This window comes from Paramisgurnus dabryanus, chromosome 2 (assembly GCF_030506205.2).
Source record: "Paramisgurnus dabryanus chromosome 2, PD_genome_1.1, whole genome shotgun sequence".
Taxonomy (NCBI): Eukaryota; Metazoa; Chordata; class Actinopteri; order Cypriniformes; family Cobitidae; genus Paramisgurnus; species Paramisgurnus dabryanus.
Window position 1 is genome coordinate 19,323,361 of NC_133338.1, and position 17,598 is coordinate 19,340,958.

At 35.1% G+C, this 17,598-nt stretch overlaps 1 protein-coding gene across 1 annotated transcript; it reads left to right on the forward strand.

Annotated features, from left to right (window-relative positions):
* The first annotated feature begins 13,075 nt into the window (after positions 1-13,075).
* Positions 13,076-13,825, forward strand: LOC135764822 (lymphocyte antigen 75-like). The gene has a single exon (XM_065275508.1). The coding sequence runs from the start codon at positions 13,076-13,078 to the stop codon at positions 13,823-13,825; it is 750 nt and encodes a 249-aa protein (XP_065131580.1).
* Positions 13,826-17,598: the final 3,773 nt, after the last annotated feature.

The following is a 17,598-nucleotide window of genomic DNA, read 5'->3' on the forward strand; positions in this document are numbered from 1 at the left end:
AATGTATTTATGCCCATCTCTGGCTGCTAACAATATCTATATGTCCACAAACATTAATAATATTAACATTACTATACATCGTTTAAAAGTTTACAGGTTTAGCATCAGTGTATGGTATCTGTTGGGGTAGCATAATAAATGTAGTATTTTCTGACAGAGTTCCAGATGACATCATGCAAAATATAAACGGGAAAACAATCTTTTTTAGATGTGTGAATAAACCATGAAAACCGTCTTATAGAATTCGTCAAATGACCATTTTTGTCCACAAATGTATATATATAGTCTGTTGTTTACATCAGATTTCACGTGAACGTGTTTGAGATGGAGCCATACTTTTATACTGTTGTTTTTCATCAATTTATACAATAAAAACCTGTGACTGTACTTTTACTTGCGTGTTGTGTTTTATATGTTTAAAACTAGTTGGGTTTATGCTAATGGTGGGATTAGGTTCCAACTCTTTCCCCAGGGATTTATTATAGATGTGGTAGTTGTGCTCAGTTTACTTTTATATATTAATGTCTTTTAATCAACCGCGAACAGGCCACAGCATTCTACACCGTGTGCACAATTATTAGGCAAGTTGTATTTTTAAGAATTACTTTGTTATTGTACAACTACAGTGCTCTTGGTCAATTCAAATTGTTAACAAACCCTCAAACCTGAACATTTAAGTAGTAAAAGTGAAGTTTTGGCTTTCTTAAGAGAATATTTCTATGTATACCATTATTAGGCAACTATTAGTGTGCAGAATTATTAGGCAACTACATGAAAAACAAAGATTTTCCCATCTCACTTGTTTTTTTTCACCTGTTAAAGTGAGAATAATAAAAAACACTCTAAATTTACAAATAAAATTTTCTGAAATAATAATAAAAAAGCTCAGTGACCAAAATAGCCACCATTCTTTTCGATAACAGTCACAAGCGGAGTCAGTCAGTTTCTTGATCTGTTCAGAATCAACATTTTGTGCAGCCACAGCCTCCCAGACACTGTTCAGAAAAGGTGTACGGTTTACCTTCACTGTAAATGTCCTGCTTAAGAAGGGCCCAAAAGTTCTCAATAGGGTTTAAGTCAGGTGAAGAATGGGACCATGTCATTAGTTTTTTACCTTTAAGGCCTTTACTGGCCAGTGGAGTACTTGTGATGCATGTGATTAAAGCCTTGATAAATGTATTTAGGAACTGAATTTGTTAGTTTAGTGCAATGTTTTAATAGGTTATTTAAGATAAGGTTAAGAAAAGATTTATTCATTTTTATAAACAAATGTATTTTAAAAAGATCCCACTGCTTATATGTTTAAGTATTATTACACCTTAAATAATTCAGAATTATTGTGCTTTTTTGAACATAAAAATTTCTCCGTGGCAATTCCCCTGCTGTACAATAAGGAAGTTGGTGATTTGGCAAATAGATGGTAAGCTGTTTTAAACAACTGTGGTGAAGAGATATGGACATTAAGTTTAAGGGGCTCACAAACCAGATGAAAAGGGCAGCACAGCATAAGTACACATTGTTTTCAATGAATGTACACACATGTGCCATCTGTCTGCAGTGCTCCATTGTGTGCGATACCTGTCAGTTGTCCTAGAAATGACACTGATCTTTTCACCTGGTATGCAAGCCTCTTTAGGTGTGCTTGACTAACATGCACGGTGTGTGTGGACAGAAACGTCCCTAAACAGTCCAGGCTTTTGTGTCAGAACTTAATGTTTGTGATTTGCTTCTAAGCACCCTGTTTTTCACACAATTTGAGAAAATATTTGTTCATGTAAATCCTGACAAGCTTCAAGGTCACAGTCAATGTCAGAGCCTTGTTTTACTTATTTGTCTGTTCATGCCAGACCTTTTAAAAGGGTGTGGTAAAAGTCCTTAAAAACTGTGGAATGCCATTTCCATCTTCAGTTAAGGAATCACTGCTGTGCTTACAGAAACTCTGCATTGTGGGATATCACTTATATCATAATGAAGACTTCGTTCATTCTGCTTCTATTTCTGAATCTCTTTGAACTGCACTCTGGTCTTTTTAGAAGACACTACTATGTGAATGACCATAAGAAGTGGGACGATGCAAAGAAGCACTGCAGAGATCACTACAATGACCTGTCCACTGTCAGCGGTCCAGATCTACAAACACTCTCTACTTATCCGGCCCTTACAAATACTAAATATTCAATTGGACTTTATGCAGATAAAAACAAAAAAATCTGGAAGTGGTCTGAAGGCGGGACGGCAACTATTAATTACTGGCACAATGGACAACCAAAACCTGATAAAAAGAAATGCGGTTATGTCGAATCAGGTGATTCTAAAGTGCGTGATAATGATTGCTCTTGGAGTATACCATTTTACTGTATGAAGGTCTATGAGTTGGTCCTGGTGAAACAGGAAAGCACATGGGAAGAGGCTCTGGACTACTGCAGACAAAACTACCTTGATCTGGCAATTCTATATTCTGATGTTGTGATGACAGAAGCAAAGAATAACAGCACAAATGCCCAGACAGATGAACTGTGGACTGGTCTGCGGTTTTTATCAGGCCGTTGGCTTTGGGTTAATGGAGAGAATCTTCAATATAAGCACTGGTCTGGGGGGCAAGAGCTCCAGTGTCCTGCCATGAATCAGCGCTGTGGAGTTTATCATAGACGAGAGATGGCCTGGAAACCTGAAGATTGTGAGAAGAAGCTCAACTTTCTCTGTGTGAAGAGGAAACATTAATGTTGAAAGACTCTTAAAAGGTTAGCCGTTAACTGTGACCATCAAAAAGAACCTCATAATAAGAATTAATAAAAAGCTTAGTTTTTTTATAAGGCTAAAACTTGCTGAACATGATGATAAATCATGATTAATCATAATTAAGCTATTATTTATTTTTAGTTTAAATATTAGCAGAATGTAGTTTAATATTTATCTGTAACATAGGTATTTGTCTGGGGTGCTTTTTTTATCCACCGCTGTATTGGTGATGTTATATTTTAAAGTTAAGTGTAAGTCATTTGTTATGTCTGCGCTTAATTTGTTTCACTCTGTTTGGATTTTGTGTTAAAGGAACATAATTTGAGCAGACTAAAGCGATGAATCCTCTTATAACTTTGTGTATTCAGAAAAAAATATCTTGAGCTTTAGTAGAGCCTGTAAATAACTTAAAAATAGACATCTTTTTATGCAACATTTTTTTGATGTATGTAATTCAGTGATTCTTGGGAATTTGGATAAAACAAGTTTAAATTTTGAAAAAAAGTTAGTTAAATTACAAAATCTGAAGGTATATCATTATAGACCAAAGTCTTGGCTGTTCAGCAATTTACCGGTGCAACCTCCCCTGTTTGTATATTTTTCATAAAATAGGCGTTTTTTCCAGTCAACATTTACTTTAAGCCTAAATAAGTAATGATTTTTTATTTAATAAAGTATTAAGAGAGACTATTACTTTAATAACTCAACAGCACTGAAGAAACATATTGTAAGCATATTCATTTAAAACAAATAAAACTCCATCTGACCGTGGTGATTTTACAATGTACCCTTTCATGTGGTAAATATATTATTCAATTCAATTATTACTTTTGGCTTTTTTAATCAAGTTGAAATGATTATCTCTTAACCGAGGCCAGCTGATTTTTTTAGGCAATGGGCCAGCATATAATCATTAAATTAATAAAATAATAATACATTTATAAAAATAAACCTTACATATGTGCAAAGGACCCCCTGATTATAACATTGATTATTTTTCTTCATGAAAATGTTATTATTTTCCAACAGAATTAGCACTTTTCTTAGTGGGAAATGTTTTTGCCAAAGTTTCAAGAATCAGTGAATTGTTCTATACAACACTTGTAAGTGTTACTTAATAATAAAGAAAGAAGCCATTCAGTGAGAACCATCTTATACTGTGAACGTAACACATCTTATACTGTGAACATAGTCATCTTTATACTGTGAACATAGTCATCTTATACTGTGAACATAGTCGTTGTTATAGGGCATGTAATTGATTTTTTATTAAACATTTTATGTCTGTTTTTGTAATTTCTCTGAATGTCAGTTTACACATTTGTGACAATGTACAGGTTTTGACAGTGAGGCTGTAAGTTTAATTTTACAGTACAAGCGCAAATTGCCATTAAACAAATTCTCACACATGACTCCAGTCCTTTAATGTATAGCACTGACAATGTGTTCACGATGTTTAGACAGAAGAGGACTGCCCTGCAAAAATGTTTCCTGGCCCTGACTTCCAATTAATTATCTGTTAGTACCTATTGACTTTTGTAGAAATCTTCAATTATGACAAAAGCTGTTAGGAAAATATGTGGCATTTTCATTCATTAGATATATTTAAAAAGCAGCACTTGTAAGCACTATTTTTTTATAACAAAATATGTTATTTTATGCCTTTTAAAAGTGAATATGAAATCCAAAACAATTTTTTATTTATTACAACGTAAATCTACATTTAGTTTATGATGGCTAGAAAAATGGATTAGACTTCTTATACAGAGCATGGAACTCTTAGTGGACTTCCAAACGGATCCAATTTTACACTGAATTAGTTGAAGTAATTTTCAAGAGACAATACTTATGTTATACTTATCTTATAAAAACTAGAAAACTGGGTTACTAACCATGTTAACAGTTTTTCCCGGTTGCTTAAACACATTTCTTAAAACTATGCCTCATATTCTCAAAACAGTAAACACAATTCCATAGCGTCTCACACAATTCTCCAAACATTCTTTTTTCAGGTCAAAATGAAGCTCTACACTTAAAACCATTTACTCTTACTGAAAAACCAAACTTTTTCCTCAGACATAACACAAGCTTTTAAAAAACACACACTACAACATAGTATTACACACTGGTGCAAAAAATTAAAAATAATATATCCAAAACTGGTAAGATTCTTGTGGTTCTCCCCCTCAAAAACATTTTCATATGACAAAAAAAGACACAATCAATGTATGCATTAGCACATTTTTATTCATTCATGTGCTACACAGCACAACTGTAAAACATTTTTTTTTTACAGTTTTTCTGAATTGCTAAAACACTAAACCCCAATCTCAAATTCATAGTGCCCTAAACCCATTTGTCAAATCATGAACTCTTTTTGCAAAATTCTAAACACAAACTTGTCACTAAAACACACATTTCACACTGCAATGCACTTGTTTTATAAATGCTAAACACACGCAGGCAAAAGTTGAACACAATTACAACACCGTTATCATCAAGTAAACACAACAACTCAAAATTCTACACACTTTTATCTAATGGTATTTTTTACCAATTGTGTGGATTGGAAACAGTCTGAGAGGCAGATGAAGAGTATGAGGAAGAAAAGGACACCAGAGACAATGCAATTGGCAAAAGTTGCAGTTGGATTGCTGACTTTTTACCAAATACAAGTGTTGCTTACAGTAATATTGAAAACTTACTATTACTTGCAGTACTTACAGTAAAGTATTCACTATATTCACTGAACTAAACTTGTGATTACAGTAATAGAGATTTTTAACAGTATTTGTCAAGTGTGTTGTTATGTTCAATAAACATGTATTTTTCTGTAAGCAGATCTCCTGGATGTTGTGTTTTCCATTTTTTAAGATAGTGTCTAATGGATGCTTGTAGTGTTTTATATTATAGACTTATGTGTGTATGATTTGAAAGCTTAGTTTGATTTTGAGTACAATTGAAATGGTTTTGAAGCAATTGTTTGATTTTGCTGGAAGAGTCAGGGGTTCTGTGAATTTTGTTTAAAATTGGGATTTGTGTTTAAGGTTTTGAGAAAATGAGTGATGGTTTCAAAAAATGTGTTTTAGCAATTCAGAAAACTGTATTATTCCTTCTCAACATCCCGTCTTTGTTCTGGGTCAGGTCAGAGAATCTCATCCACATCACAGACTATATTGGTCCTAGCCAATATAGCCAGCGAGGGTAAAATCATCTTGTATGATCCATTCATCTACTGATATGTCTATCTGTATGGAAGGCAATTTTATGCATTTCTTTATTCCAGTAGCATAGTCCAACAGTGTATGCACTCTAAAATAACTGTACAGAGCAGTCTTACTGTACTGTAAGTACATCTATCTGTTTTCCTCCCTGAAGGCTCTGAAGATGGAGGCAATAGTGAAGCGACTCAAATTAGGCTTTACTCGCTGCTCAGCCTCCCTCATAGTCATACCATGGACAAGGACATGGTCAGCTAGAGTGGCTCAAATTTAATCTGAGACTGCTTGTCACCTTGCCCCTCGTCTCCCTCCTCCTCTTTCACCACGTCTTTCTTCTCTTCCTCATCCTTGCCATGTCCTCTTCCTCCTCCTTCACAACATCCTCTTCCTCTTTCTACTCCTTCACCAAGTCCTCTCCCTCCTCTTTCACCACGGCCTCCTCCTTTCCCTCCTCTTCTGCCTCCTCCTCTCCCTCTTCCTTTCCCTCCTCAAACTATTTCTTCACCATGTCCTCTTCCTCCTCCTTCACCACGTCCTCCTACTTTCCCTCCTCCTCCGCCTCCTCCTCGACCTTTTCCTTAATTTCTCTGTGGATCCATAGTTCCAAAGCTCAGTGAACTGATTTGGGCCCTTTAATCTATGTATTGAAGGATCTGATTGATGTGTGTTCAATTTTGACTCTTAGTGCTTCCACATTGGTAATTGTTTGCTATTTGAACCTAAGCTGTGCTGACTTGAGTGAACAGTATTGAATGCTAGTGCTTTCCATATTAGCAAAATGATTGTGCTTCTTGAAAAATGGCGTTATGGTTTTGAAATTTTAGTTCAAAAGCCTGGTTATAGTGTTTTAGCAATCAGGAAAAACTGTAAATGTGTTAGCATTGTGCCAGGAAGGCTGTGTCCAAAACCCAAGGCAGTTGTCTCGCTGCCTAATGAGCATCGACTGTAAAAAAAGATCAACGTAGTGTCCGTGACGTCACCCATAGGTTTCTGAAGTCAATAATAGGCGGTGCCTGCTGTTGCCATCTTGGCATGAAAAAGTCTAACACAACATCTGGTAATGTACTGTAAAATTTATAATAGAAATGAATTAAGTGAACTAAAAATTTTCCCTTTAGCCATGGGAATTAAATCTTATTTACGCCCATTTAAAATTTGTCAAAAGATGCTTTGCACCAAGTTTGATGTCGATGATGTCAAATGGGACTACTGGTATCACATAAATAAGTAATTTTTTGGCATGAACATGTCGGAAAGAACCCACAAGGCTCTGACAGTGGCATTGATCTTGAGCATGTTAGTCTACTCATTACATTAGCAAATTCTTTGTCAAATTGTGACAAACAGGCATATTGGAGGCAAATCAGCTGGTTTAAGGAAAAAATTTTCCGACAAGCATATTTACGACCACAAACAAATTATACAAAAATTTCTGGAAAGGCAAAATAGGCTGTATGTACATTTACATTTAGTCATTTAGCAGATGCTTTTGTCCAAAGTGACTTACAAATGAGGTAAACAATAGAAGCAATTATAGCAACACAAGAACAGCCTTACATAAGTGCACCAGACATAGTCATCAAGTCTTACACAATATACATAGCCAAGGATTGGTTAGTATTTTTTTTTTTTTAGAATTTACAGAATCAGATAGAGATAAAGAAAGCAGGAAAATAGAGAAAGATAGTAAGTCCTATATTAGGAAGTGAGGTAATGGCGGAAGAGATGGGTTTTAGCAGATTCTTAAAGACAGCTACAGAGTCGGCAGATCGTGTCACGACCAGCAGATCATTCCACAGTTGTGGAACAGCTCTAGAGAAGGTGCGCAAAATTGTTTCTTCCCCTTTTTGAGATGGCACCACAAGCCGTCGCTCGGTGACAGAGTGCAGGGATCAAGAGGGTACCTAAGGCTGTATAAGCACGTGAAGGTAAGGGGGTGCTGACCCAGCGGTGGTTTTAAAGACCAGGAGCGGAGCTTTAAATTTGATGCGAGCTGCTATAGGAAGCAAGTGTAACTTGACAAAGAGAGGAGTGAGTGCGCCCTCTTTAGCTCATTGAAGACCACTCTTGACACTGCATTCTGAATCATCTGTAGGGGTTTGGTTGTGCAGGATGGAAGTCCAGCTCGTAGCGCATTGCAGTAGTCCAGCCTGGACAGGACAAGAGCTTGGACTAGGACCTGCTTAGCATGCTCATTTAGGAAAGGTCTAATTTTCCTAATATTGTAGAGGATGAATCTACAAGAGCGGGTGGTGCTAGCAACATGCTCTGTGAAGCTAAGCTGATCATCAATGACCACTCCCAGGTTTCTTCCTGTCCTGGAAGGAAGATGGTCAAGGAACCTAGCTGAATGGAAAGTTTGTGATGAATCTTTGGTTCAGATGATATGACAAGCAGTTCAGTCTTCGCAAGGTGATGATCCTTCATCCAGAGTGAGATGTCCCTCAGGCATGCTGAGATGCGGGAAGAACTGTGGGAATAAGGTGTGGTGTGTGAGCGTGTGAACTGACTGAAATGCGTGTGTCTCACAGTTAATGCGTGAGACTTGAGAGCCCTTATTAGATGTATTTTCAATCACATACCCAACAACTGCTGAACAAAGCCGACGCACAGTCTTCGTCTCTTCCACCACTCTCTCGCTTGTACTACTGTAACTGACTGGATAACCAAAGTTTTCCCAAACTTAAAGAGGCCGGCTGATCCTCTCTTGTGGAATACCACCAATTGCCATACTCCCTGTCGCTGCTATCTCTAACTCACTCACTGGACCGTCAACCGTCTGGAGAGTGCCAGAGAATGTAGATGGGCTCTGATAGAGCGCATACATAGGCGGAGCTTGGCTGCATCAGCGCCAATTAGAGCTTCAGAGCAAAAGCGGGGCTACAGATTAGCTGTCCCTAAAGAACACGCATATCTAACAGTAGTTCCGCATTACGGGTAACGCTTTAGATTACAGCCCGGAAAGTACTGCGTAAGTACAGTGAATTTACAGCGTATGTTTCTGTAATTATAGTATACTTATGAAGTACGTACGTGTAATTATAAGGGAACAATTTAAAAAATTTGGGGAATAAAGGGGTAACAACCAGGAAAAATACAAATAATATATGCAGTAAAGTACTGTGTAAGTACAGCAAATTTACAGCGTATGTTTCTGTAATTATAGTATACTTATGAAGTACGTACGTGTAATTATAAGGGAACAATTTATAATATTTGGGGAACAAAGGGGTAACAACCAGGAAAAATACAAATAATATGTAGTAAGAATTTTATAACTAAGGGCTAACTATTTTAACATTACATGGTATGTATGACTTATATGCTAAAAACGTGGGAAATTACTAATTATTTATACAGTAAGTAATTCATAACTTCGGACTAACGATTCAAATATTAGGCCTACGTGATATGGCGTAGGCTACATGCAAAACAATCTTATGAGAGTAATTTAGCGAGAACACACACATTCACTGAATTGGCTCGATCACACTCCTCTCCACATATAGCTGGTGCGTGGTGATCGCACTGGCGTCATACCATGGCTGCTTTCACATGGATTCTGCAAACTGTGGGTCTTTATTTAATCATAGTCAAACACCACATATATTTTTGGAATAATATAGGTAGGCTATTAAAATATATTTAGGCATAGGCTAAGTATTTTTTTAACCACGGGGGGACATATTTTATCATTTCATGATGCATGATGATGGAGATTACTAAACAACAAAACTTGAAATTCAGTTAATGTGTTTATGCTATTTATTAGTACGATACAATTTATTTAGAATTTCTAATAAAGGTTACTTACCTTAAGAAAGAAAAAGAGTACAGGAATTTGTTGGGTCATCAAGCAAACTTAAAAATAGGCAAGGCAACTATGGTGAAAACAAAGCAAGCAAAACTAGAACTATTTTCTGTAGTTACTGTGTAAATATACCATTGTTTTGTGTTGTTACAGTCTTTGTCAATTTTTTTTACCCCGTTGTTTCACGTAGTTACAGAGTAAATACAACATCTGCGGGCTGTAAATTAAAGTGGCACTTGTTACCCCCTTGTTTCAAGTCGTTAAAGAGTAAATACAACATCTGCGAGCTGTAAATTAAAGTGGCACTTGTTACCCATTTGTTCCCAAAATATTATAAATTGTTTCCTTAAAATTACACGTATGTACTTTATAAGTACACTATAATTACAGAAATGTATGCTGTAAATTCAATGTACTTACACAGGACTTACTGCATATATTATTTGTATTTTTCTTTGTTGTTACCCCTTTATTCCCCAAATATTATAAATTGTTCCCTTATAATTACACGTACGTACTTCATAAGTAAACTATAATTACAGAAACATACGCTGTAAATTCGCTGTACTTACGCATTACTTTACTGCATATATTATTTGTATTTTTCCTTGTTGTTACCTCTTTATTCCCCAAATATTATAAATTGTTCCCTTATAATTACACGTACGTACTTCATAAGTAAACTATAATAACAGAAACATACGCTGTAAATTCGCTGTACTTACGCAGTACTTTCCGGGCTGTAATCTAAAGCGTTACTGAAAGTTTTTTTATTTTCATTCCGTGTATTCTCTGTTTAAAATCATGCACCGAACCGTAACCCCCTTACCGATTCGGTTCAATACGATACTGGGTTCATTAAGCAGTATAATGTACCTGATCAAACAATAATATTTTTTTATCTGTTTTTTATCTGATAGTCTGTTTTCTGATATAAGAGTTTGTTTTATTAACTGATGTCATTTTAGAGTTTTAATGCTTTACTGTACAGCAGTTTTGTCTTTCTTTTGACACTTGAGTTTAACTTTGAGATGCGTAGTTAGAAGAATTTATTAGAATAGAATAGAACTTGAATAATGAAATATATAAAATCATGTAAATCATCATTATCTTCATAAATTATTCACATTAAACTTTTAAAAAGAGAGTATTTCTGTGGTATCAGATCCTGTGCTCTATATTATTAACTCATCACACTATTAGGATATTGTATGTTCCAGCAGCTTTTAAGCTACCAGTTACCAAGCCACTTATTAAAAAGCCACTTTATCTGTGAGAATTATCTAAAATTTTGGCAAAATATTCTCTAGACAACTGTGTACATTGGAGGAAAATAGTATGAATATAAATGTTCATTCATGATTTAGGGTCCCACCATAGCACAGACACAGCACTGCTATTAAGATCTGGTCACAGCGCAACCTCACTTCTTCTACTACTGGACCTTAATACAGCTTTGACACTATAAATCATAAAAATATAATCGGTAGGCAAACAAAATGTGTTAGTACTAGTGGTCAGGCATTAGACTGGTTTAGGTCTTACAGTTTTTATCTAATCTTTAACACTTTGTCTTTGTAAATGAGGAAAAGGCATATAAATCTAGGGTCAAATATGGGGTACCACAGGGATGGGTTTTTAGCCACATTCTCCTTTTGCTATACATGCTTCCTCTAAGAGCCAATCCATTATTAGGAAACACATCATCAGTTTTTATCAACATGATCTCACAAAGTTCCGTGGGATAGTCACAGAATTTTGTGCTCATTTTTCCGTGGCTTTCTTACGGATCTCCGCATTTTTCCGTGGCCCTGCTACGGACTGTCTTTTTCCGTGGCATTCTCACGGATTGGTTACTCAACTGCTTTTTCCTATTTTCAAACCATTTTCGCTTCGGTTTAGGGTTAGATTTGGTGTTTGCGTTAGTATGTCACTTTAACTATTGGTTTATACAATTTTTTCTGATTTATTCTTTTATATTTTCTAAACTTTAAACAATTGTCGCCTGGTGTTGGGGTTAGAGTTGGGTTTGGGTAGGGATGTAATTTCATGTAAATCTAACCCTAAACCGAAGTGAAAATGGTAAGAAAATAGGACAAAACAGTTGAGTAACCAATCCGTGAGAATGCCACGGAAAAAGACAGTCCGTAGCAGGGCCACGGAAAAATGCGGAGATCCGTGAGAATGCCACGGAAAAATTAGCACAAAATTCCGTGACTATGCCACGGAAATTCGTGAGATCAGGTTGGTTTTTATTGTTACGTGATGTTACACAGCCTTCTTCTTCTTTAAAGCATGGTGTTAGCCGCCAGTTTGTATTGACAGTTTTAATGACAAAGTATCTAATACAAAGTATCCAAATACAACCTTATTGTCACTTTAATATTTTTCTTATTCATTAATGCCAAATGTATTTGATTGGCTAAATGTCTTGGGAAAACAGTTCCCTGTTTCAATGGACCCTCATTAAGACTCCACCCTGTACCTGTTTGTTGTCATAATTACTCATGGTCTCTGTCTTGTCATTGGTTTGTGTCATGTTTAAATACCCATAAATAAATCACAGTTAGTTATCAGTCATTGTTTGGATGTAATGTGGTCAGAACCTATTCCCGTTCCTTGGATTGTATGTTATTTAAAGGCTTAGCTGCATTTGGATCCGCCTGATATGCAAACTAGTGAAAATGTCTACAATAATAAATTAATTGAGTTGCATTTTAACTTAATTGAAACGCAAGTTTTTGAGATTTTAATATGTATTAATTAGCTGTTATTTCTAGATTCATGGTATTTAATTAAAGCAGTGTTACATTGTAATGACTACATGTTGTTAGACTATATCAGCATTACAGTGATTTGGCCTTTGAGGCACAAGACTTTCTCAATGCTTGGAGGGATAACCTTTTTTTTTCTTAAAATAGGCCTGTTGTCCACATACTGTAAAAATATTTGTTAATGTAATTCCTTAAGAGCCTCCAGACCTTTTCAACTCTCATATATTTTTTATTGTTCGTATATAAGCTTGTTGAAAAGACTTTTCCTTAAGTCATCTGTTTTGCCTCAAATATGCCTATTTTCCACAACTTTAAGAATTTGTTAATGTAATGAGTAAATCAACATCCTCAAGGTCGCCATCAATGTCGGAACCTTGTTGGTTCTTATTGGTCTGTTCATGCCAGACTTTTGTAAAAGGGTGTGGTAAAGAGTCAGAGGTGTCACTAAATAATGTGGAAAACCATTTCAATCTTCAGATAAGGAATTACTGCTCAGAGAAACGCTGCATTGTGGTATTAGCAATATCAAAATGAAGACTACAACTGGTGTGCTCCTTTTTCTGAGTCTCTTTGGACTAAACTCTGGTCTTTTTAGAAGACACTATCATGTGAGTAGCTACATGTTCTGGGAAGATGCACAGACGTACTGCAGAAACAACTACGATGACCTATCCACTGCCAGCGGTCCAGATTTGAAAGCACTCTCTAAAGTTGTCAATATTCGCCCCTATAATTATTGGATTGGACTTCATTCAGATACATCCCAACACATTTGGAAGTGGTCTGAAGGTGGGAAAGCCAAAATTCAGGATTGGGCCCATAAAGAACCAAAAATTTATTATGAAAAATGTGGTTGTGTCCGTACAGATGATTCTAAAGTGCGTGATTGTGATTGCTATTGGAGTATACCATTTTTTTGTATGAATGTCTATGAGTTGGTCCTGGTGAAACAGGAAAGCACATGGGAAGAGGCTCTGGACTACTGCAGACAAAACTACCTTGATCTGGCTATTCTATATTCGGCTGTTGTGATGACAGAGGCAAAGAATAACAGCACAAATGCCCAGACAGACGAACTGTGGACTGGTCTTCGGTTTTTATCAGGCCGTTGGCTTTGGGTAAATGGAGAGGAACTTCAATATAAGGCCTGGTCTGGGGGGCAAGAGCTCCAGTGTCCTGCCATGAATCAGCGCTGTGGAGTTTATAATAGACAAGAGATGGCCTGGAAACCTGAAGACTGTGAAAAGAAGCTCAACTTTCTCTGTGTCAAGAAGGCATAATATCTGTCTATCATCACAACAAATCACTACAGCAATATCCCAGCAATGCTTATTATTGACACCTTTTTGATCTCTTTGTTAACACACTAGTTCTAAAAGAAACAAAACGTAAGTTTGAACTAATTGTCAGATGTTTGAAGATTCAAATTTAGGGGACTTTTCTTGTACTGTATTTGTACTACTTGCAGCAATACGTACTTTAATTGTTTTCTTATTCATTGTTAGGTGTCAAATGATATAACACTGTGTTAATTGTTAACAGATTATCAAATGTTTTAGTCATTTGCCTTTTTCTGCTTCTAATATATAATTTAAAATCAACAATTCAATTTTAGGTTCGTAAAATCTGACTACATATACTGTATTAACTAATTACCATATACAATTTGTGTATGACAATTGATTTATTTTCACTTTGACATCTTTATACATAATTGTATAATATTGATGTTGCCATGTGTGGACATTGGAAATAATGACAAATAATAAATGTAAAAAATATAGGAAATAAAAGAAGACTAACATTGAAATGACTGTCAAACAATGTCCCAATTTACCTGAATTGAATTCAGTTTTTAGAGTAGAGATAAAGTAAAGTTAATAACAGCATGAACTCTACTATTATAGAGGAACCATTTTTAGTTCTCCAAATAATGTTTTAAGCCAAATAACTATTTCTAAATGGTCTACATTTCTTGATAATTTAAAGTTTCCATTATTAACAACTTTTCGTGCAAAAGAAAGGTTATCTGGAAAGTAACGTTTCTTTATGTAACCATAAAGCTACAAATGGTTCTGGCATCGTTTAGCACGTTTATCATGTAAGCTGATCTCAAGGCAGTTTGTAAGGTTCTGGCAAGATCAGCAAATGACTACAGCATTTTGGGTTGTTCAGTTTTTTGTTTGTTTGTTGTAGATATGGCTACAAAATTAATTTATAAAAGAAAATAATATTACAATTATTTACATATATGTTAACATACACAATAGTTTCTAACAATACATTATATATTGCCTCGAAATACAGACTTGTATTAACTGTACAGGGCAGTGGTCTCAAACTCCCGGCCCGCGGGCCATTTGCAGCCCACCCTCCCCTCTCTCTGCGCCCCGTGTCTGCTGTCAAAAACATATCATAATCTGGCCCACAGAAAGATATGTTTCATATTCGTTAGATGTTTTTATTTAAAAGGGCCCATTCACATGTCGCATCTAACAACGCATGTTAAAGTAGAGTCAAGGCGATTCTTACTTACAAAGTGCTCAGGAGGTTGCGCTCCCTTGGCGTGGCGTCAACCATTAGCCGTGCTCTCCATGATGGCGAGGATAATGAAATGTGTGATCAGATTTTAATTGCTCATCTGCACCTTAGAGTATGATTCTCATCAACGGTGACAAAGAAATATTAAGCTTTATGCTGCAATGCATGCTTGGTATCAACAAATTACAAATCACATCCAGGATTCCCAGCATGCACTGCGATATGAATAATTTTTTTACAATAAATATGCTTTATACAGTAACATTATATTTGTTTATTAAAATAAATTATCTGCTATTTTTAATTTAATATTAACAACTCCAGACACTTTAGTAAAAGATTTTAAAGTATCTTCTTTAAAAACAGACCAAGATTAGGCTTTTAAACCAAAGAATGCCATAGTTATACTGAATTTGAAGGTGCACAGGGAGGTAAAAAGGTTAAAACCCCTGAACTGTGACAGGTCCATTGTTTACGTAACTATAACACTGATAATACTGACAGTGCTATAAGGTCATAACATAAATTTTTTTTGTTTATTTACTGAATGCAAAGTCAGAATTCAGTGTTGTAGACATTTTATTTAAGAGAACTTTGGAAACAATTAACAACCACATTTTCTTTGTACCATATTTACAAAAGTTTACCACAATAAAATGTCTATAAAACTAAATTTGCCTTAGTAAATAAACTAGAATAAATTTGTTAATGTAATGACTTTATAACCTGATGCACTGTCAGTTCTTTCCTGTTTTTATTTGTCTGTTCATGTGACGTTTGAGAAAGGGTGTGGTAAAAATTCAGTGATGTCGAACTGTGTAAAACCTTTCATTCTTTAGATAAGGAATTACTGCTGAGATAAGAGAAACTTTGCATTGTGGTATTATTATCAATTTTAAAATGAAGACTACAGCTGGTGTGCTCTTTTTTCTGAGTCTCTTTGGACTGAACTCTGGTGGTTTTAGAAGACACTATTATTTGAGTGACAATACGACCTGGAAAGATGCACAAACGTACTGCAGAAACTACTATGATGACCTGTCCACTGTCAGCGGTTCAGCTCTACAGATATTCTCCTATATTTCTCAATTCTACAACAACTATTATTATTGGATTGGACTTCAATCAGATACAACCCTAAACATTTGGAAGTGGTCTGAAGGTGGGCAGGCAGTAATTAATGATTGGGGCTATGGTGAACCAAGCATTTATTACAAAAGCTGTGGTTATGTCTATACATTAAATTCTAAAGTGTATGAAGGTAACTGCTCTTGGAGTATACCATTTTTTTGTATGGAGGACTATGAGCTGATCCTGGTGAAACAGGAAAGCACATGGGAAGAGGAAGTACTACTTGCAGCAATGCTTACTTTAAATGTTTTTGTTGTTAGATTTTAAATGATATAGCACTGTGTTCATTGTTAACAGATTAATTGTTAGATGTCTAAGTCATGCACTGAAGCAGTTTTTCTGCTTCTAATATTTAAATCAAAATCAACCATTCATTTCTCGATTCATATAATTAAACTACTACTAATGTATTTATATAAAAATATTTGGTATGAGACCAAATTTGTAATTGATTTAAATTACTATAGTTAATAACTATATACATGCATAACTGTATAATCTGGACGTCCAGTGTGTGGACACTGGAAAAAATACTAATAATAAATAGAAAAATTATAGAAAAATCAATGCAAAATAAAGACTCACATTAAAAAAGAGTGTCAGTGTCCCAATTTACTTGAAAGTATGAAATAACAGCATGAACTCATGGATTAGTTTCTGTTCTGCACTCTTAAAAATTAAACTTCTAAAAGGGTTCTTGACAGTAATGTTATAAAGGAAGCATTTTTGCTTCTCAAAAGAACATTTTAAGCCAAATAACTTTCTATTAATTTCTAATTTTTAATGGTTCTTTCAGACAACATTTTGTTTAACAGAAAGATTTTGTGCATGTTAAAGTTTCTTTATAGAACCATACATCCAAAAATGTTTCTCCTATGGCATTGTTTACCGCCTTTATTTTAAGTAAATGTTTGTAAGCTGATCTCAAGTCAGTTTTACTGTACTATATATATATATATATATATATATATATATATATATATATATATAACATATTGTAAAGACACTTAAAAAACATAATATTTAAAGGAACAGTATGTAGGATTGTGGCCAAAACTGGTATTGCAATCACAAAACGTGTGGCTAAAACTGGTACTGCAATCACACAGCTGGTGGCCAATATACCAAACGACAACATAAACATCAGTTGAGGGCTGCAACTCCACTTTTTAAATGACAATATCCTGGCCGGACCACTGTTGTCAGTGATATAAGTATTTCAAATGAAAATGATTTCTTAATGTCTAGTGACATTTCAGGGCCATTTAATGATTAATTGATATAAATTTCTTACATACTGTTCCTTTAAATGTTATTTTTGAATATACTAAGTTATTACACCTTGGAAAATGTAATAATAAATATAATTTCTTTACATATG